This window comes from Tenrec ecaudatus, chromosome 2, assembly GCF_050624435.1.
Source record: "Tenrec ecaudatus isolate mTenEca1 chromosome 2, mTenEca1.hap1, whole genome shotgun sequence".
NCBI lineage: Eukaryota > Metazoa > Chordata > Mammalia > Afrosoricida > Tenrecidae > Tenrec > Tenrec ecaudatus.
The window spans coordinates 72573340-72597036 of NC_134531.1; the positions used below are offsets into that span (position 1 = coordinate 72573340).

General features: G+C 42.8%; 1 protein-coding gene across 3 annotated transcripts in view; it reads left to right on the forward strand.

Annotated features, from left to right (window-relative positions):
• The window catches only part of SV2C (synaptic vesicle glycoprotein 2C), a 310736-nt gene that overhangs the window by 29213 nt on the left and 257826 nt on the right, over positions 1–23697 (forward strand). For all 3 annotated transcript variants that reach the window (XM_075541191.1, XM_075541190.1, XM_075541192.1), the window contains exon 2: positions 16302–16983. In XM_075541191.1, coding sequence (XP_075397306.1) covers positions 16404–16983 — 580 coding nt within the window. In that variant the 5' untranslated portion in view covers positions 16302–16403. The remainder of the gene's footprint in view (positions 1–16301; positions 16984–23697) is intronic.

The following is a 23697-nucleotide window of genomic DNA, read 5'->3' on the forward strand; positions in this document are numbered from 1 at the left end:
TTTTAACCAGCTGATATCTGTAAGTGGTGTCTCTCCCTTTCCAAGAGCGAGGCCATCTTTACACGTATGACACAATGAACCCTTTCTTTTTCTTCAGAGTTTTAAAAAATGAACGCTGCTGAAAGCAGGAGAAAGCTGTGGGCGTACGTAGAGAGAGCTAGAACGGCTGGCCTTGGGTGGAAGAGAAGGGGAGAGGGGGGAAGGCAGAGGAGCAGAGGAGACTACGCTGCTTAAAACCAAGGAAGTGATTTGTTGAACTCATTAAGAAGTGGATGGAATGGTTGGATGGACGGTGTAATGTCTATACTCACTCTGCGAGTGCAGTAAATACAGGCAGGTATGTCATTGGCTGTGAAGCAGGATAAATGGAGAAAAGGTGGAAATTGTCAAGGATTCTGTCTTTCTTGGCTCCACAGTCAACGCTCAGAAGCAGACGTCAGGAGATCAAAAGACGCATCGTATTAGGTAAATATGCTGCACAAAAGACCATTTTAGAGTATTGCGCAGCATGGATGATACTTTGGGATTAAGGTGAGACTGACCCAAGACATGGTATTTTCCATCGCCTCATATATATGTGAAAGTTGGACGTTGAATAAGGAAGACCTTAGAAGAACTGGTGCATTTGAAATGTGGTGCTGGAGAAGATTGAAAATCTATGGGTTGTTAAAAAGTTCCAATAAATCTGTCTTGGAAGTAGTATTACCAGAGCGGTCCTTAGAGGCAAGGATGGCAAGATTTCATCCTATATACTTGGACATATTGTCAGGAGAGACCAGTCCGTAGGGCAGGACATCATGCTTGGTTAAGGGGAGGGGCAGTAAAAAGGCAGAGGCCCTGGATGAGATGGACTGACACAGTGGCTGCAACAGTAGGCTCAAGCGTGAGAACAATTTTGAGGATGGCACAAGGCCATGTGGGGTTTAATTCTGTTGTGCATAAGGGTTGTGATGGGCCATGATGGATTCAAAAGCACCTTGTATTATATTGCTGTGTTTGCATGTGAAGTTAATAGGTAGAGTTCTGTCTGAGGCAAAGGCATATCTTTAGCCTGCTTGGATCAGCAGCTCCTCAAGGTTTGTGGGATTAACATTTGGGCTGGATGATGAGAACCCACACTTACAGTAGGTGTGATGATGCACACAGTTCATTCTGCGTGCTGTCAGGGTGGTGTGCAGAAGTGAGCTATTAGAAAGGAGAGAGCCTAGCAACTCATGGTGATCATTGAAATTGAAATTGAAATCTGGTCTTTGGATGGGATTGAACACACCAGAAAGTAAGGGCAGTGTTGCTTCCTACTGTACAAATGCTAAGCCCAGGCGTGTTTAAAGCAATGGCTCTGGAGCTGAAAGGGAACAGGATTTAGAGTCACACAGCTTAGATTTGGGTTCATGTTTGCTAAAACATGCCTCTGTGACTCTGGGAGAGGCCCAGTACATCTCTTAGCCTCAAATCCACCCTCACTACATCTTCAGATCAACTGAGATAATGTATGGTATATGAACTTATTTTATGAATATTAATATGCTATACTGATGAAGCATCATAAATGTACTTATCACTGAACAGCCAAGGGCCAGAAGTTGAATACTGTCTGAATTTCCAGTTGGTTATTATGCACTGAGGGAAGAGCCATTTTGGGTGGGGAAGGGAGATAGCAGAGGGAACAGAGAGGCCTGATTGACTGTTTACATTCAGAGAACCTTTTAGGATCTTTTAAATCATTAGAGTTAAAAGCTCTCACTTAAGTAAAAAATTCAATTGGGAGGAGGAATATAACCCACTTTCTGCCTTACCTCCACACCCTCTGTTTCAGACATGCTAGACCATTCCTCAAGGAATCCCTGTCAAAACCCAAGTCATTGGTAACCTACTTTTATGACGAAGGAACCCCCTTTCACAGCTCCATTGACATCTTGTTGGGAGCTGCCCTCAGGCCATTGCAACTCCTGAGCCCCCCCCCCACCCCCCCACCCCCGTGCAGCAGAGTGGAACTGCCCCCTGGGGTTTTCCTAGCTGAACTCTTTAGAGAAGCAGGTGGCCAGGTCGTTCTCACACTGAGCAGCTGGGTGGGTTTGAACTGCCAGCCAATCTTTTGTTTAGCAGCCAAATGCTTAACTGTTTGTGCCATTCATAGGTGTTTCTTTGAAATTCAGTTTTAGAGTGGAGTCTACACTCAGGCCAACCAGCTGTTGGAGTGAATCCACCACACCTTGTGCCCCAGACCTTGATGTGTCTCGCATGCCCCACAGTGTGATATGTGTTACAGTCCAATGTGATGAAGTTAAGTGTGCACCCTAGGATGCTTACAGAGGGAATGGGCTGGGACTCTATCCCTTCCTCCTGTCATTCTGCGCCCACCTAGCCCACAGTTCTGAATGCCAGACCAAAACAAAATAAAACCCTCTGCTGTCGAGTCAATTCCAACTCAACGCAACCCTATAGGACACAGTAGAACTGTCCCTGCGTGTTTCTGAGACTATACCTCTTAAAGGGAGTATGTGTTGTCCTAATTAATGTTCTCTATTTTATCTCTGGGTTCTAATATCCATTGAAATGGCTACACAGAATTCACAGAAAATTTATGGTTAAAGCGTTTATTAAAGACCTTCACAAGTTGTAATGCCCTGAGACGTGCTCAGGGTCAAGTTGCTCATCAAGACATGTTACAAAGTTCTTTATATCTGCTAATAAATGCCCAAAGCATATACCACTTGGCTGTATGCCTCAGCCCAGGCACTCAGCTCCACTTCTCCTAGGTGACCACCTCCAGCTTCCCTACTTAAATGCTCAGAGACCCTCCATTCTGCAAGCCAGCCTACTGCACAAAACCACCGAGCTTTACCTGCTCCCTGGTTTGAGAAGGCCATCCCGCTGGTCCATGTTCTGACTCTTGGTTCTGCTGCTGTCCTTCTGATGGCATGCCTGTCCTCTGGATTCAGGAGGATCACTACACAAAGACCCTGGTCCAGAGGACACAGTCCACTCCTAGCTTTACTAGCCATGAGCTCCCTGCTCCTTCTTCTCAGAGGGCTCATTTTATACACATCAGGATGGTACTCTAGGGAATTCTGTTCACAGTTACAGGTGAATCTTGTCAGGATCTTCCCCCACCTTCTTACTAGATGCCTCTAGGTACCGGCCATTGGGGGGAGTTAGGGTAAAGATGAGGCTTTCGATTCCAGTAAAGAACTAAAGGCTCAGAAACCCCTGGGGTGGCGGGGCTGCTGCACAATTTCCTATAGGGTCGCTATGCATTAAAATGATTCATTGGCAGTGAGTTTGGAGTATTGAGTTTAGAGACTTTGACTAGAAGAAATGCTTTGAATAATTCACTGCCATGTGGAGTAGAAAGTCTCCTCTTTTCCCTCATAGCGACTGGTAATTTTGAACTGCTCACCTTGTGGTTAGCAGGCCAACATGTATCCCACACCATCACCAGGGCTCCACCAGAAATAAGGACTGGATTGAGAAGTATGTGACTTGAGAATGTTTTTTTATTGGTTTGTTTCATGGATTTTGTTCTTTTAATTTTTGGTGAAATATACATAATAAAATTCATATCCAATGTCCATTTTCTACACATAAAGCTCAATGGCATTGGCTGCATTCTTCACACTGTGTCAACATGCTCTCTAATTCTATCAGGTAGCTTTAACACCATTAACTTGAGTCTCTGTCCCTGAAACTTCTGTGTGTCTTAGAGTCACGGATGTCAATTTGATCTCATGCTGATTGACATGAGCTCAAGAAGAGGGTTTTTCACTAGCTAAACCAAACTTAAAGATGACGTCATGGGATATTTTTACCTCAAGACTTAAAAATTATCTCAAGGCTGTAGGTTTGAGGATTCCCTCACAGACAATTGGTCCCACAATTATGTTCCACATTTTTCCTACCTTTGATCCATCTATTGGGTCCTTGATAAAAACGTTCAGAAATGGTAGCTGTGCACTAGTCTGTTCTGTTCCTCTAATCTCATGGCAATTAGACCTGCAGTCCATTTCCTGCTCTCTTTCCAAGTCATCTTCTTTCCTGCTCTTCCAGGAAAGTGGAAACTAATGATTGGGTTATGGACATTCATGTGGGAGTTCTTAAAGCTACATGCACGCATCGAACTAGGAAGTAAAACAGAAACCAATGCGATCAAGTAAATTCCACCTCAAAGTGACCCTAGCAGGCACAGTCCATCTGCTCCGTTGACTTTCCAAGGCTGTAAATCTTTCCTGGTGCACAAAGCTTCATCGTTCTCCCACAATACGGCTGCTGACTTTGAACTGCTGACTCTGAAGTTAAGCCCGAAGCATAATCCATTATGCCAACGGGGTTCCTTAGGACATAGAACAAAGACTTACAAAATAATAGTAGGACACCTGGCTGGCCGACAACCCATAGCTGTTTGGTTGAATGTTGACTCCCAGTGGGTGGAGGGACCCTTAAAACATGGCCCTAAGCCTTTGAGCTGAGAAATCTCATCCCACAAGATGCTCAGTTGCACCCAAATGGTATCAACAACCGCTACCTCCTTATTATTTATTGCTATGGTTAATTTTGGATGCTATTTTAATATCTAACATTGAAATTATATATGTACACATGCAATTATATTTGTATAGAAAGTATATGTATTTGTTTATGTGTATAGAAATGATATCTATTTGGTGGTACTTCCTTTTTTCTAGTGTACATTGTGATGGTACTTGTTACTTTGGTCAGATTACCTTTGGTCAATACCTTTCAGTGGTTTTTGATAGGCTTCTTTACTAACTTTTTCTTTTCATGCAATTTATTATTTTAAAATCCTCTTAAGAAAAGTTCCAGGTTTTCAGAAAAGGTGTGCAAAAACTACAGTGCTCCCAAATGTCCCTACCCCTGCACCCCATTTTCCCTTTTGTTAATATCATTCACCGTGCCATATATTTGTCAGAGTTGGGACACAGTCCCGATGTGTTACTAGTACCTTGGCCCCTAGCTTACATCAGGGCCCGCACTGCGAGTCGTGCAGTCTTCTTTCTCTCTTGATCTATGCCTTTCTTGAGGTGCCATGCGTGGTCTCCTTATTACGATAGCAAACGTGGTTATTCGCCACCCATCTTTACAACGACGACAGGTGAGTTCTGTGAGGGACCGAGAGAAGGCAACGGGAGGGGCTTTTCCAGAAAGGTGATGTACTTGCGTCCTTCCCCCTTCTCTCTGAGTATTACCAGCAGTGCATTCCCATTTAGACGGCGTCCTACGTGGCTGGAGCTGAACAGTCCACTGTGCACAATGACACCAAATGCAATCCCCTCCGGGAGTGCAACTAGCAAACATACACAACGAATGAATTTGCCTTCCTGGGGCTGGAGTAAGAAACTGTTTTTTTTTTGTTTTGTTTTGTTTTTTTGTTTTTATGGAGCTCTCCTCCGTGTGCCTTGGTTACATTGTGTATCAGGAGAAGCCCCACAGGTTTGTGGTAGCAGAAACTTGCTTTGAACAGTTGCAGACAGTGAATTACTTAATGTGGTTCTTGTAGCCAAAGTCTCTAATTCCACCAAATGACCTTTTCCTGCATGGGTCTGTAAGAAAGTGGGGGGGGGGGACAAGATACTGATAAGAGTCACCTGTGAGCAATTGTGACTCCCTGGAATGCTATCCTGCTGTATATGGAATGAGCCCTCTGGGAAGGAGGAGCAGCAATCTCTCATTACCAGCAAGAGCCAGGAGTAGAGTTTGTCCACGAGACTCAAGGTCCCTGTGCAGGGAACCTCCTGGATCCAGAAGAGGAGCCCAGAACCAGGAGCCAGAGCATGGGATGGAGTAATGGACCCCTAGCCCAGGGAGCAGAGAAAACAGACTGCTTTTGCTCCGCAAGCTGGCTTGCAGAATGGGGAGCCGCTGTACACTTACTCGGGGAAGTTGGGCTTCCTGACCCACGGAAGTAGAGCTGAGTGTCTCTGGACTGAGGCTTACTGGAGTAGGGTGCCTCTGGGCACTTCATTTAGGAATTTGGGCTTGCTGACCTACAGAGCTTCAGCTGAATGCCTCTGGTGGAGGCTTATAGCAGAGTGGTATGATTTGGGGGCATTTATTAGCCAACTGGACAGAACTTTCTAACATGTCCTAATAAACAACCCTGGGTGTTTCTCACTGGCAGTACAACTTGTGGATTTCCCTAATAAAGTCTTTAATCATGAATTGTGTGTGTGAGTTCTGTGTAGTCATTGCAATGGATATAAGAACTCAGATGTAAAATAGAGAATATGAATTAAGGGACCAGGTATCAGGCATCAAAGAACAAAAAATCATATCATTGGGTTCCCACCTTCCCGATATGATCACTGGAGACAAATGTGTGCATAAGCAAATGTGGTGAAGATAGCTGATGGTGCCTGGCTATGCAAAGATATAGCATCTGGGGTCTTAAAGGTCATCTAGCTGAGAAGCAACAAAGCCCACATGGAAGAAGCACACCAGTCCGTGTGACCACAAGGTGTTGAAGGGATCAGGTATCAGATATCAAAGAACCAAAAATCATATCATTGTGAATGAGGAGGAGGGTGGAGTGGAGACCTAAAGCCCATCTGTAGGCAACTTGACACTCCCTTACAGAAGAGTCACAGGGAGGAGACAAGCCAGTCAGGGTGCAGTGTAGCAGCGATAAAGCATACAACTTTCCTCTAGTTCTTAAATGCTTCCTCCCCCTACTATCTTGATCCCAATTCTACCTAATAAATCTGGCTAGACTAGAGGCTGTACACTGGTACAGATAGGAACTGGAAACACAGGGAATCCGGGACAGATGATCCCTTCAAGACCAGTGGTGAAAGTGGCCATACCGGGAGGGTAGAGGAAAGGTGGGGTGGAAAGGGGGAACTGATTGCAAAGATCTACATATAATCTCCTCCCTGGGGGACGGACAACAGAAAAGTGGGCGAAGGAAGACGTCGGACAGTTTAAGATATGACAAAATAATAATACTTTATAAATTATCAAGGGTCTATGAGGGAGGGAAGAGAAAGAGGAAGAGGGAAAATGAGGAGCTGATAACAAGGACTCAAGTAGAAAGCAAATGTTTTGAGAATGATGATGGCAACAAATGTACAAATGTGCTTGACACAATGGGTGGATGTATGGATTGTGATAAGAGTTATACGAGCCCCCAATGAAATGATTTTAAAGAAAGGTATCACAGTGGTCTTGGTTTCATGCAGAAAGGAAGGGCTCTGCACAGAACATGGAACCCTGGGTACATTGGCGCCACGTTTATTTCGCTTTGCACTCTGGGGGGGGGGGGTGTGAATCGGTAGAATACCTTGATCTGAAGCTTGAGTCCTTACAGATCAGAGTAGCTGGAATGAAGTCGCTGGTGCCACTATTCCAGAGGCCACGAGCCAAGGGAAGCAGGAGTAGAGAGATCCCCTGGAGAAAAAGCCCTGAGGGGAAGGATCCGTGTTTACATGGCACTGAAGTAAACAAAGGCAGCTGCTTCTGTAGCCATGGCACTAGGAATCTCAGGAAATGAAATATTTACTAAGTAAAGCACGGGCAAAGTGGAAAGAGCAAATATGTCACTGCCAGGTGTTCTGGGGAGAATAGTTCAGGCACTGGGGGGGGGGGGGGGCGGGGGGATCTGTTTCCTCATTGTGTTCGTATCAATGGCAGTTCACTGAGGGCCAGGAAGTGTTTTGCTTATCAACATAATATGAAGAAGGCAGGCTTGAAAACGGCATAAAAGCTTTGCCAATATACTAATAATATCAACCCGACTCCGAAAAGACAATAAGATGACTATACAATTCTTCTTTGAGCATTTTCTAGACCAAAACCTTCTCAGACATGGTGGGCTCTGGCTTTGCAAGCGCAGCCTCTGCTTGGAGGCTCCAGACGAGCACCAGCCGGCCTGTGTTGAAAAGTCTCTCTTCATTTCCGAGACCGAAAGTGCCAGCCATGTTGCTGCTGAGTGATCTTTATACCGTTTATAAATCATATTCTTTCTTTCATGTTCAGTGTCAATGGATCTATCACTGTTGTCTGTGATAGGAAAATATCTATGGGCCTATAGAAAAAGCATTTCATACAAGTGTAACCACTCAAGCGAGTGATAAAGAAAAATCAGAACCACAAGGTCGGCACTTGAAAACACCAGCCACTCGGCAGGAGAAAGACAGAGCTTTCTAGTTCCATGAATAGTTACGGTCTCAAAACTCACAGGGGCAGTTTGGACCTGTCTCTGCATGGTCGTAATGAGTCGGGATCGACTCGATGGTAGTGATTTGGGGTTTGAGTTTGGACCAACTTCTTCAGTTTGAAATTGATCAAGTATGAACTAAAAATAGATAATTATTGGCCATTGGAAAGTGAAATTGGAAACAAAGAGGAAGGATCAGGAGTTGGAAAATAAGCCTTTGTGATAGAAATGAAATTGGTGATCTCGTATTACAATTGTACCAGACCAGTGACTTCTTCATTACTAGTACCTTTTTTCAACAACGTAAAGGGCAACTCTGCGTATAGATGTTGCCCAATGGAACACACAGGAATCAAATAGACTGGATTTGTGGCCAGAGATGATGGAACAGCTCAGTAACATCAGCCGAAACAAGGTGAGGGGCAGCTGTGCTGGTGCTGGTGCTGCCATCGAGTTGGTTCTGACCCGTAGCAACCCTATGCCCAACAGAACAAACACTGCCAGCTCCTGCACCAGCCTCACGATCGTTCCTGTGCCTGAGCCCACTGCTGCAACCACTGTGCCCATCCATCTCATTGAGGGCCGTCCTCTTTTCACTGCCCTTCTACTGTACCAAGCACATGTCTTTCTCTGGGGCCTGGTGTCTCCCGACAACATCTCCAAAGTACGCGAGACCACGTTTTGCCAACCTCACTTCTAAGGAGCACAATAGTCCTACTTCCTTCCAGACTGACTTGTTTGTTCCTTTGGCAGTCCATGATACTTCCAACGCTCTTCACCAGCAATGTCATTCAAATGCGCGGATTCTTCTTCAGTTCAACTGCCACATGCATGTCAGGTGATTGAAAATGCCATGGCTCGGGTCAGGCCCTGCTTAGTCCCCAAAGTAACATCCTTGTTCTTCAAAACTCTGCAGAGCACTAGTGCAACGGACTGACCTGGTGCAATGCATTGCCCCAGGCCTCTTGTCTCCTGCTTCCTTGACTATCTTTGACAACTTCAGACTTTTTTCTGTGTATCATGATGTCCAGTTGCGAGGGTTTGGGTTTCCTTTACAGTGAGTTGTAATCGACACTGAAGGCTATAATCTGGATCTTCATCAGCAAGTGCTTCAAGTCCTGTTCACTTTCAGCAAGCAGGGTTGTATCATCTGCAATATGGATAACATGGATCGGAGGAAGGCTTATTAACAACCTGTGATGTGCAGATAACCCAACTGTGCTTGCTGAAAGTGAGGAGGACTTGAACTCTTGCTAGCTGTGACTCTTTTTCTCCATGCAAACATACATGCCTCCCCGGTGCTCTCCTCTGCAGAACCCAACCTCCCACTGTTCAATGTATCAGGTTTCCTCTGAAGGTGGTCTCTGAATTCAGGTGGGGTGTGTTCAAATGTGTATTTTGGCTCTCCTTTTGTTTAGTTTCCTTCAACTTCCATGTGAACTTTCATATGAGCAATTGATGGTCTCTATCACATTTATATCATCAGAGAAGCTGGATTACATGAAGAGGAGTGTGGCATCAGGATTGGAGGAAGGCTTATTAACAAGCCAGTGTCTTGGTAGGGGGGAAATTCAGGCTCATCTGCCAAAGATATTAAGACTTAGTTTGAACTTTTGTTTCCCAAAGTCAAATAAAATTTCTAGCAGACAGGTGATCCTCTGGACTGACTTTGTGACATCCACCCACACCTGGTTTCATTTTTTCTGAACTTCTTTTACTCCGCCAACTGGAGACCAAGTCTTCTGTTTTAAACACACTGGTTTCTCATGTTGGAAAGCACCTTCAGCGTCCACACCATGATGAATTTTAGAGGGCCCGAGAGGGCTTTGATCTTGTAGCTCCTTCGTTTTGTTTATTTGGAGTGTTTCAAAGCAAAACTTCTGCTTTTTTCATATCTCTTCAGACAAGTGAATATATATATACTATAAATGTGTTCATTTAATATTGTATATACTATGCATGTATACAACTTAATAACATTAAGGGATTTAGAAGAAAACTTCTGCATTTCATTGAGTTGCATGAAAGAAAACTTGAATAAATAGAAAGATATAGTTCTGGTTGAAATGACTATTAGACTTTTAGTTTTCCTGAAATTAACTTGTAAACTTATAAAAAGTACCAATTAAAATTCTAATTAAAAATGCCTGAGCAATTCTAAAGTTCATTTGGAAGAGAAAGCGGATGAGAATAACCCATAAATATTTGAAAAAGATGAGTCATGAGGGGCACATGTACTAATGGTTATTAAAATTTGTAACTTTCAAGAAAGTTATAAAATAAAAAAATAAATAGTATCGAGATAAAAATTGAAAAACATATACATGAGCATAATATAATACCAATGAGATGATAATATATAGAGCAATTATGTTTCATAAACAAGATGTTTTAATAAGTGTTGGGATAGCTGGTTATTTTTAAAAATCCTTTCCTTACACAATCAAACAAAATAAATTCCAGGACTATTTATAAATTAAACTATAAAACAATTAGGACAATTATAGATGAATACTTTGGAAGTGAAGGAAGACCTTAATAAAAGTTGCTGCCAAAGAAAACAAAAAAGAACACTATTATTAATTATATAAAAACAATTTAATAGTTTTGCATGGAAAAATATCATAAATACAGTCATCTGAGAGAAGTATTTACAGCATACATCATAAATACCCAGTCTTCAAATCCATTCTGATACATAAGCCCTGTAGAACACAGGAGAACTCCGCGCCGGGGTTCCTAGGGCTCCGCTGTTTGTGATTACCACTGCTCTGTCAGCTTTGATGCTATCGTGTTTTACAAGTTGCCCTGATGCGGGGCGCGATGCCACCACGATTTCAAACAGCTACCAGGTCACCCCTTGTGAACAGGTCTCAGTAGACCTTCCAGACTAACAGAGATGAGGAAGAAGAAAGCAAGCCACTTCTGAAAAGTGGACCACTACACACCTTATGAATGGCGGTGGACGCCAGCACCAGACAGCGAGAGTGTCAACCTGGAAGACATAAACTGCCTCCTCAACCCAGTGTGAATGGAACCAAAATCGGGGGCTCCCATTTGCTCATGTGACCTGACCCAAAATGAGAATATCTGAACTTGGAATGTAATAGACTGTGAATCTAGAGAAGTCAGAAGTCATCAGTAATGAAATGGAACACATAGAGATCCATATCCTAGGCAGTGGTGGACTGAAATAGATAGTATTTGTCCATTTTGTTGGATTTTCATATGGTTTACTCTGCAGGAATAACAAGCTGAAGAGAAATGGTGTCACATCCCCAAAACAAAACACAGGAAAATGACATGATCCATCTCCAGGATAGGATCCCTGTACCTGCAAAGAAGAACGGTTAGTATGATTATTATTCAAATTTATCCACCAAGTACTAAAGCCAAAGAATGTTACCAGTGTCTTCAGTCTTAAATTGATCAAGCATTTAATCAAGGTGCACTGATAATTAGTGGTGATTGGAATGCAAACATAGAAGAAGGATCTGTGGTTGAAAAACATGACCTTGGTGATAAAAAGTAACCCCTTGGAGATTGCATGAGATAAGTTTGCAATACCAACAACTAATCATCGTGAGCACCTTTTGTCCAGCAACATAAACAGTGCCTATATACTTGGACTATGACAGATGGAATACACAGCAATAAAGTCAACGACTTCTGTGGAAAGAGACAATGGAGAAGTTCAATATCATCAGCCAACATGAGGTCAGAGTTTGGCTGTAGAACGGGCCATCAGTCCCTCATATTCAAGTTCAGGGTAAGCTTAAAAAAAAAAAAATGAAAACAAGTCCATTAGAGCCAAAATACAACCTGAAGTGCGAGCATATCCCATCTAAATTTAGAGATCATCTAAATTTAGTACAGCCTGTCTAAATTTAGAGACCATCTTAAGAACCAGTTTGACACAGTGAACAGTACTAACTACACAGAATCCTAACCCTAACCTTGGAAGAAATCATGAAGCAAAATAACTGAAAATAAATATCAAAGGACAGCACAAGAAGGCAAAATGAAATGTGCAAAGACCTGGAGCTGAAAAATCACAAGGGAAGAAAGAACATGCTCGGCATTTCTCAAACTTAAATAACCAAAAAACAAAACACAATAAACTCACTGCCACTGATTCATTGCTGGCTCATAGTGACACTTTAGGACAGGCTAGATACAGACGTCCTCAAACTATGACCCATGGGCCACATGCGGCCCTCTGAGGACATTTCTCCAGCCCACTGGGCGTTTTTTGCCCCATTTGTATTTTTACTTCAAAATAAGATGCGTGCAGTGTTCATAGGAATTTGTTCATAGTGTTGTTTTTTTTAACTATAGTCCGGCCCTCCAACGGATCTGAAGGACAGTGACTGGCCCCCTGTTTAAAAGGTTTGAGGACCCCTGGTAGAACATCCTGTGTAGGTTTCCAAGCTTTTAAATCTTTCCTGGACTTGAAAACCCCATCGTTCTCCCTTAGAGTGGTGGGTGGTTTTGAACTGCTGACCTTACGATTCTCAGCCCAAAGCATAACCACTATACCACCAGGACTCCTTTGAAGTTGAAATAAGTAAAATAAAACAAGCCATGAGTTGCAACATTGAAGGATTCTATTGGAAAATATTAAATTATTCAGGAAGTATCAAAAGAAGATGGGAGAAAAACAGATCAATTGTTGTACCAAATAGAACTGGCAGCTGGTCAAATAGTTCAGGAGATGAACATGGATCAATGGTTTTGAAAGAAGCCCAGACTGCACAGAAGACTTTGGTGAAAACAAAACTCCAGGAATGGATGGAATGCCAACTGAAATGTTGCAACCAGAAGATGCAGCTCTGGGGTTACTCACTTGTTTATGACACGGAACGTGGAAGACAGGTACCTGGCCAACCAACTGGAAGAATTCTAGATTTATGCCCATTCCAAAGAAAGATATCCAATAGAATTCATACACTATCTAACAGAATCATTCATCTCACAAGCCAGTATAATTTTGCTGAAGATAGTTTTAAAATTCAGTAGGACTGAGAGGAAACTGCCAGAAATTCAAGCTGGATTCAGAATAGAAGGTGGAATGGGTGCTATCCTTGGTGATATCACATTGAACTTGGCTGAAAACAGAGAATATCAGAAAGATGCTTGCCTATGTGATTTTGTTTGTTTTTGACTGTGCGAGGGGCATTTGACGGTGAGGACCATACCAAACTATGAATAATATTGTGAATAATGGGAATTCCTGGATTCTTAATAATGATCTTGGAGAGCCTTTCCATAGACCAAGAGGCAGTCATTCACTGATGAAGATCAGAGACTACAACCTTTGTATGGCTTACACCCTACTAACAGTAAAGCCAAGGATTCAAACCCACCAGCAGCTCTGAGGCGAAAGATGAAGCAACCCCCATAAATATTTAGTTTTGAAAACCTTCTTGACCAATTTGGTTCTCCTCTGGACCTGTCAGGAACGTCTGATAAGCAGAAAAGATTGAAGTTGTCACACACTTCATTTTACTTGGACCCACAACCAATGTGCAGTGGAACAACAGTTAAGAAATGACTTATTGAATTGGGCGAATCTGTGGCAGAAGACCTTTTTAAAGTGTTAATGGGCAAAGATAACCCTTTCAGGACTAAGGTGCACCTTAGACCCAAGCCAATCCCCTCGTGTGCATATGAAAACTGGAGAGTGGATAAGGAAGAGTGAACAAGAATGAATATCATTGAATTATGTTATTGATAGAGAATATGAAATTGCCATGGACTGCCAAAAGAACAAACAAATCTGTCAGAAGAAGTACAGTAGAAATACTTCTTAGAAGCAGGAACAGAGAGAATTTGGAACTGTTATCAGGAGAGAGCAGTCCATGGAGGAAGGCAGAATGCTTGGTAACAGAGAGTCATCAAGCAGAGGGCGATCCTTGACGTGTCAAGTTGACAAAGTGACTGCAGCCATGGGCTGTGTCTTAGGGGATCACGAGGAGGATGCAGGACCAATCAGGACTTCCTACCTCGACTGAGACAAAAGAAATAAAACAAGAGCAAACAGAAAAATAATCTAAGAAATATTTGTGGAAAGTCTTATAACCATATACTACTGATATCCAGTCATTTCCAATCCATAACTACCCTGCGGCCTATCCCAAGGCCTTGTAAATCTTTACGGGGGCAGATAGCCTTTTCTTTCTCTCTTGGAGTGACTGGTGGGTTTGAACCACTGACATGTAGTTAATTACTTTTTTGTTGTCTCATACAGAGGCATACTTCTGCTTTGCCTACAAGGTATTGGTAGATAATCCCTGATAATGAAATATATTTCATTTCTAAATAAACATATTTATTATTGAATGTATTTGTCATGTCTGAATGAGCAGTCTAAATGCATGTTTGTAGTAGTTAATTACCAAACATTTTACAATGGATGCATAAAGGGAACAGTTGAAATGTCATAATCTAATGTTTTGAGGGCTGACACAGCTTGGAAGATGGGGAATTGATGGTAGAGAAGATTGCCTTTTTCACTTTTATCTTAACTGAGTACAAGGGTGTAGGAGTCCTAGTGTAGTGCTTACACATTGGGCTTCTCTTGAAAAGGTCACCAGTTCGAAATCACCAGCCACACCAATGGAGAAAGATGGAGCTTTCTACCCTGGTAAACCGTTATAGTCTTGGAGACTCGTAAGGCACTCTGCCCTAGAGGGTTGCTATGAGTTGGCAACAAGTCAGTGGCAGATACTTGGTTAGTTTTTGGGGGGTTTTTTTGGTGGTGGTGGTGTGCAAGTGTAGTTTTAATATTTCCTCACTGAAAACAGAAGAGACAATTCAGTGGCCAGGTGACAGATAAGTTACCATGACGTCATTCCAGACATAAGGAGCTGAGACACAGGAGCCTGTCAGTAAGACGAAAGACCAAATGACAGGCCATGAGGGCACTGGAGACCACACACAGCTGCCTAGAGGGCAGTGGGACAAGGAGAGAGGATGAAAGAACAGGGAAAGAAGGCCTGAAGTAAGTGCAGCTGGGATAGGGAAGGGGTAGTGTGGGAGAATCGCCTCTCCCCACTGGCCTGGGTGTGGTTCTGAAAAATGCGCTAACAGAATATACATTCCAACTTGATAGTTATTTTTTAATTTAAAAAATCATTTTTGGTGGGGCTTGTATGACTCGTATCACAATCCATCCATCTATCCACTGTGTCAAGCACATTTCCAACTTGATACTTACTAAGGTGTCTGTGGAGTCATACAACAGGCTCTGTCAGGTTCTTGCAGATCAACTGCTGTACTCGGGCAAATACTCATCGTCAATGTTGAATGCCACATCCCTCTTAGAAGGAGCTGCAATCACAGCCTAGGGAAAGTGTGATTTTATCCACTGGTGTAGTTCAAATCCATCAGTTGCTCCTCAGGAAAAAGATGAGGCTGTCTGCGCCCATAAGATTTACAGTCTTAGAAACCACATGACTTTATACCGTTGCTTGCAAAGCAAGGGCTGCTTCATAGAAGGCTGCTTCCTTGTTTTATTCGGTGTGAGAAAACACTGTCAGTCTGGGTTCTTCAAGTACCCTGACTTTTCCTTTACAGTGTGTGCATGTGTGTCTATGAGCAATATTCTTTTTTTCAATTGAGATATATCCTCACTGTAGAACTTGTAGAAGTTCAACATATCTTGCGTTATGATCAAGGAATGTCTGTGCATTTATATAATGTTACCCATGTTAACGTTCTTAAAAATCAAATAGCTATCACACTAAAACTTCCAGTGCTGATCACACCTGAGCAGAGAATCAGCATAGTGTGTATGTTCGCTGTAGGTTTACAGTGAAGTCAAAGAGGGAAAAGTTAATTTTGTGACCTTTAGACTATGGAGCAGTGAAAGTAGACACTGCCCCGCCCCCACATGCACACAAAGATGGTCAAAAAGAGGGAAATAAAGCCACTGCCTTCGAGTCATTTCTGACTCTTATCAACCCTATCCAGTCTCTAGGGAGTGCGTAGTCTCAACCTTCTCACTTGGAGAAGGTGGTGGGTGGAACCAGTTAGCAGTCCGTTGTTTATCCCACCGCACTACCAAGACTCCGTAAACAGACCTGGGACGGAATAATGAATCCCTCCTATTGTTCTTTGTCTTTTGCAGTTCTAGCTTGAACAAAGTGGAGCGGATGATGCCTGCTGGACCAAACCACTGACCAGAGACTGAGAAACCTTCGTCTTCTCCTTGGTGGTCAGCAGAGACAAGATGGAGGACTCTTACAAGGATAGGACTTCCCTGGTGAAAGGTGCCAAAGACATTGCCAAAGAGGTAAAAAGAAAGACAGCCAAAAAAGTGAACCAAGCAGTGGACCGGGCCCAGGATGAATACACCCAGCGGTCCTACAGTCGGTTCCAAGATGAAGAAGATGATGATGACTACTACCCACCTGGAGAAACCTACGATGGGAACGCCAATGATGATGAAGGTTCAAGTGAGGCTACCGAGGGGCATGATGAGGAGGATGAAATCTACGAAGGGGAGTATCAGGGCATCCCCAGCATGAACCAAGGGAAAGACAGCATTGTGTCAGTGGGGCAGCCCAAGGGTGATGAGTTCAAGGACCGCCGGGACCTGGAGTCAGAGAGGAGAGCGGATGAGGAAGAGCTGGCCCAGCAGTACGAGCTGATCATCCAAGAATGTGGCCATGGCCGTTTTCAGTGGGCCCTTTTCTTCGTCCTGGGCATGGCGCTGATGGCTGATGGTGTTGAGGTGTTCGTCGTGGGCTTTGTGTTGCCCAGTGCTGAGACAGACCTGTGTATCCCGAATTCAGGATCTGGATGGTTAGGTGAGTCAATCATGTCGCAGAATAAGTTCTGAAACATATGGATTTGCTAAGTACAGTTATCAACACAGAGAATAGGTACCTTTCGTCTAGATCACTGTATTTTCTTTACAACACTTTACTCTGAAAAGTTTCAAACAGAGAGAGGAAACAAAAGAACAGTGCAGTGAGCCCCAATACACACCCACTGCCTAGATTGCGTGGTTATCACTTACTGTATTGTTTTTGCTACCCGTCTATCTATGCATGGAAAGTCTCCGGGTGCAAATAGGCTGTGCTTGAGTACTGACTTAAAGGTTGGTGGTTTGAACTCACCCAGAGGCTCCATGTCGGAAAGCCCTGGTGATCAGCATCTGTAAAGGTCACTGCCAAGAAAGCCCACTGGAGCAGTTCTACACTCTGCAACCCATCGGGTCATCAGGAGGTGACATCAACGAGCAGCTGCAGGTTTGGTTTGGTTTGGTTAGGGATCCACTTACATATCCGCACAGCCAGCCATCGGTACAGTGTCTTAACGAATTTCACAGTGAGTGAGAGCCATGTATTTTAACCCACCGTACTCTCATCGTTGTATCGGTTTTGCCTTCATTAGTTTCCAGACATATGCTCTGGAAGCTTACTAGGGCACTGTTATATGACCCTTCCTCGATGCTTTTCAAAATACAGCAGTTAATGCCACAAAACCATGACAAAGGTAATTTTCATATCCCAAATTTTATGTTTAATAGACGATTTCAATGCTTTGAAGACTGCACACATTTTGCTTTCCCCATGAACTAGGTGCATGTTTGATTGTCTTTTTGTGATGAACTTACTTGCAGAGTTTCATACAGGTGACTTTTCTATGCCTTTCATGGTCTCCAGTACCTTTTTTGCCTAAACCAGAGAAGTTTAATGTCCTCATATGATGTAGAAATCTATTGCAATCACATTTAAGTCATATGTTTCTGTCAATAATATGACATCTCTATGAACCAGCGAGACAACAGATTTGAATTTTGTTTTAAAGTTGCCGTGCACGCTAAGATCATAGGATCACAAGGCTGTAGCTGACATTCCTTAGGCTTGTGTAAGGGAAATATGAAAGAACAAAGTATACACAGCGGAATATCCTATCATCTAAGGCTTTAGTTCACATAGTACATGAAATCACCTGGGTTTTCAAACTCAAATCTTTACGGACAGTAAATCTTCATGCATTTCAGAGTCTGTAAAAGAAACTAAGACTATCTGGTTTCCTGTTTCCGAACGGAGTCCTTTAGGTGTAGCAGTTAAGTGCTCTGCTGCGAGCCACACTCTCCTTCTCTAAAGAGTCAAACTCAAACAACGCCTCCATCAACACTCAAACACCAACACTCAACCTCACTCAAACATCAACACTCAGACATCAACACTCAACATCAACACTCAACACCAACACTCAACCTCACTCAAACATCAACACTCAGACATCAACACTCAACATCAACACTCAAACATCAACACTCAACCTCACTCAAACATCAACACTCAGCATCAACACTCAACCTCACTCAAACATCAACACTCAGACATCAACACTCAACATCAACACTCAAACATCAACACTCAACCTCACTCAAACATCAACACTCAGACATCAACACTCAACATCAACACTCAAACATCAACACTCAACCTCACTCAAACATCAACACTCAGCATCAACACTCAACCTCACTCAAATATCAACTCACCTCCATCGAGTTGATGCCAGCTCATAGTAATCCTGTAGGATAAGGTAGAATTGCCCTGGTGAGTTACTGAGACTGGAACTCTATTTATTTATTTTTAATATGTAATTTTATTGGGAGCTCTTAAAGCTTACATCAATTGTATCAAGCACATTTGTACCTATGTTGCCATCATCATTTTCAAAACATTTTCTTTCTACTTGAGTCCTTGATATCAGCTCCTCTTTTTTCCTTCACTTTCCCACCTTTCCACACTTGTGAACCCTTGATAAATTATAAATTATTATTATTTGCATATCTCACCCTGTCTGCTGTCTCCCTTCACCCATGTTTCTGTTGTTCATCCCCCTGGGAGGGGGGTGTTATATGTCAATCATTGGGATCAGTTCCCCTATCTCCTCCTTCTTCCCCTACCTTCCCCTACCCTCATGTACCAATGTACAAGCTTCGGTTTATCCGGGTTTGTAAGGTAGAGCTGGGATCATGATAAGGGGCGGGGCGGGGAGGGAAGCATTAAAGAACTAGAAGGATGTTGTATGTTTCGTTGGTGCTATACTGCACCCAATCTGGCTTGTCCCTTCCTTGTGACCCTTCTGTGAGGGGATGGCCAATTGTCTATAGGTGGACTTTGGTTCTCCACTCTGACCCCCTCATTCACATCAATATGATGGTTTGTTTTGGGTCTCCTGATGCCTGATACCTGATCCTGTCTACACCTCATGATCACACAGGCTGGTGTGCTTCTCCCATGTGGGTTTTGTTGCTTCCCTGCTAGATGGCTGCTTGTTTAATTTCAAGCCTTTAAGACCCCAGATGCTATGTCTTGAACTAGCCAGGCATCATCAGCTTTCTTCACTACACTCACTTATGCATCCATTTTAGCTTCAGTGATCCTGTCAGGAAGGTGAGCATCACAGAATGCCAAGTTATTAGAACAAAATGTTCTTGCATTGAGGGCGGACTTGAGTAGAGGCCCAATTTCTGTGCCTATATTTATACTTCTATAAATATACTTTGCCTTCTGATTTTTTCCTGTTTCCTTTTACTTTCCTCCTGTCCCACTATCATTTTCAACTTTCACTTGGCTCTCAGTAATTACTCTCAGCTACATTGCACTTGATAAAACCCCACCAGACATTCTATACCCTCCTGTCATTGATTTTAGATCTCTTGTTGTTCCCTTGCCCCTGAATTTGTTGGCTCCCCTCTCTCCCCTTTCCTCCTGGAACTGTCCGTCTCATTTTTCCCCTCGGTATTGTTTATTTTGCTTCTTATATAGCTAGACATGAAGAAGACGAAGAAGAAGAGAAACAAAAAGGAGGGGGGCTATAAACAGTTCCAGGTCTGTCTGGAACCTAACAGAGCAGCAAGGAGAGCAAAGCAAAGAAGTCCTCAAGGAATCCTGAAAATAGGCTTCAGACTCAGCAGGCAGGGCTAGGAACCTCATTGGGCTCGACTGGAAAACATACATAAGGGTCAGCAGACAGGACTGGAACCCTTATAAGAGCAGAATGTCCCATCTTTGTTCCCCGAGCAGCTGGTGGCTTTAAACTGCTGACCTTGGGGAGTGCAGCCCAATGCATCACTGTGCCTCCAGGGGTCCGTATACAGATCGCAGATTTGAAAACCGGGTGGGGCAGTTCGACTCTGTCACAGGTCAGCACGAGTGTGAACACCTGAAAAAGCCCAGCAACAACCTATCTCCTTAATTAAAGACTGAGAAATAAAAGCATACCACGCCTTTTATGGAGGGAGGCCTACTTACTTTTTAAACTAATGTCCTACTGGTTGATGCCGGGAAATGTTCTATGTGGTTAAGATTAAATATTGTTTTAATCTTTAGTAGGATAATACAACAGAGAAAATCGTAAAGGAAGAAAGGTTTGCATGGTGTGTTTGTTTGTTTGTTTTTTTCCTCCTTTAACACTTGTTTGTTTCCTATGTCCCACTCCTAACAAGGTGTGGGACACCCAGATTCAAACCCACCCAGATTCAAGCTCACCAGTACAGCAGAAGGATGAGACTGTTTGCTCTCCTAAAGATTGATGGTCTTGGGAACCCTAACGTGCAGTTCTATCCAGCCCTGTAGTGCCACTGTGAATCAGAATGGGCTCGATGACAGTGGTTTACTTCTAGCATGTGTTTCTTTAGTTACTTAACCAGAAGAAATGGATCCAGGAAAGCAGACTGTGAAGGTAGTTGTGGATATTTTTGCTGGCATCATTTGTGAGTTAAATCATCAAAATGCACAGCATACTTGAGAAGGGGAGTCTTAAACCATGAGTTCAAAGGAGCATTTCAGCATCTCTGTGTTGTATATATTGTTTTTTGTTTCTATAGTGAGTGAGTCTGGGCATCAAACTGTTTATCAAGATTTTGTTCAAGGAATATACCAGCAAAATATTTTAAGATTTTAAAAAATTTAAAAATATTTTAAGCAAAATAATTTGAATAATTTAAGAGCAAAGATTCTTAAAAACCCATGCAAATACCAACTAACAACAAGTTTAATACTAGAATAAAATTCTACTCCAGTTATTGACTCCAGCTTTTATATTGAAAATGTTACCGAAAATCTAAGCTAAGCTTACCTTGCCGGCTTCATCCTTCGGTTGTTGAATGGAAGTACAGTATCATATGTGATTCTCTTCTCAGTCTATCCTGTAAACCAGAGTGTCCAACTCAGTTAAAACGCGGGCCATTGGGTGCAATAGGCAAGATTCACACAGACCACATCACAGTTACAAATTTTGTTAAATTTATATTTTGAAGTGAAGATTCAGGAATATGGTTAGGATCATTAAAACACTATGTAATTGCTTTTATTTAAACACTTATTTTATTTAATGTATTTAAAACTAAAATTATTTTTTTTAACCCGAAACTTGCCAGCGCCTTCCTCCCACTAGTTTTCCAATACCTGGATTCGAAGGCTGAGAACAGACAATCTTCATTAAGGCAGATAGATGTTTATCAGTTAATCTTCATCTGTATGCCGTATTATTTAATTTCATGGACAAAAACAGTTGCTCACACAATGGCTTCCCTCTGAAAATGTTCACTCGCGCTGCCGCTAGGTGTCACTCATAACAGAACCACCCAGAGCGCTTTTGTTAACCTTTCGCTGTTGGGATCTGTTTACATGACGTGACCCTGAGAGTGGCGGACAGATGGCTTCGAAACGTCACTCGAACGGAGTCAGCACGTTTAGACATGTCCACAGGCCCCCGGGAAAAACACTGGGCTACGTGTATACTCATCTTCAGCAGTTAAAGGGTTAACAAGGGAATCATGTGTATGGTATTGCCTCGGTCTCCCATAAGTGCTACGTTCTTCATAACAATTTATTTCTACTTTCATTTTACTTCAGAGCATCAGGGACCAAAAAATTGCCTCGGGGGTCGCATGTGGCCTGCGGGCCACCAGTTTGAAAGCCCTGCTCTAAACCTATAACCCGGGATGGTATTGCACACCCTCCAGTGGCATTCAGGACATGTAGATAATGGTGTAGATGCTGCTGCCGAACAATTGGAGCATAGATAGTCCAATTTGTCTATAAATGCCACCTGCTTTACTGAATTAAAACCGGAAAAGGACGCACTGGGTGGAGCTTTCGTTGTGTGCATTTTTCCTGATAGGTAGGCAGGGAGCAACTCGCTCTGAGTTAGTGCACCCAGTGGCATTCTCTGGGAAGGTTCTCTCTCGTCACAGTGAATTTTTTCATAAAAGCTGGAACCTCGTTTTTTTGTGTGTGATGAACAATTTAAGAGAACAGCGTGGGATTGTGAAATTTTGTTTGCTGCTCAGGAAAAATGCCTCAGAAACGGTTGTGACAAGGACAGTGCTATGGAGAAAAATTCAAGTGTATGAGTGGTTTTCCTGTTTCAGAAAATGTGAAATGTTGATGACAAACCTCATTCTGGATGTCCGTCAAGTTTCTGAACGGATGCAAATGTCAACAAAATTCATTCAGTTGTTCTTGAAGACCAACAAGGGACCATTGAAGGGATGAGGAAGTTATCTGGACCATCTTGGAGCTTGGCTCAGCGGACTTTAACAGAAGATTTGGGAATGAGAAAGGTCACTGTGAAATTTGTGCGTCAGGTTCTGACCAGAAAACAGAGCATCGAGTGGAAACATGCTGTGCTTTGAAAGAACACCCAGACGTGACCCAGGCTTTATTTCCCCAACGTCATTACTGGGGACGAGAAATGGTGCTTACAACCCTGAAACCAAACATCATCGAAGCCAGTGGAAGACGCCATCGTCACCTTGCCCACAAAAAGCTCGTCAAGTGAAATCAAAGATCAAGAAGATGCTCGTTTGTTTTTTATGATGTGAGGGGGGTTAGTGAATTTTGAGTTCATTCTACCAGGGCAGGCTGTTAATCAAGCTTCCTATTTAGAAGTTCTGAAAAGATTGCATAACAGTGTGCAACAACTGATTTGTGGTAGACCTGGGACTGGTGTTGCCACCACACCAATGCACCTTCTCACGCAGCCATCCCAGTGCCCCAGTTTTGGGCTAAAAACAGCATGCCTCTCTTGTCCCCACGAACCTTACTCACCTGAGCTTGCTCTGTGCAACTTCTTTTTGTTTCTGCGAATGAAGAGGGACGTGCAAGGATAGGGATTTGATGATGTAGAGCGAGGTGATGAAAAAAACAAAGGAGGTGCTGTCAGCCACCCAAACAGATGAATTTGGAAAATGTTTCTAAGAATGGAATCACAGCTTTGATAATTGTTTTAAGTGTAATGGAGAGTACTTTGAAGGTGTTAATGCTATTTTGTAAAAAAAATAAAGTTTAAATACATCGCTTTGAAAAGAAAATTTCGTTTTTGTGGGGGTACCCTCCATATAGCTTCATCCAATGTTGTGATTCCCTGACAGAGGCATTTTAATGGTTTCATAACTGTGCCTTCCAGACTGGCATTTCAATTATTTTTGCCATTGTCATTTCACTCGTAATTGCATTCTAACGGAGTCTTTTCAGACAAGCATTTAA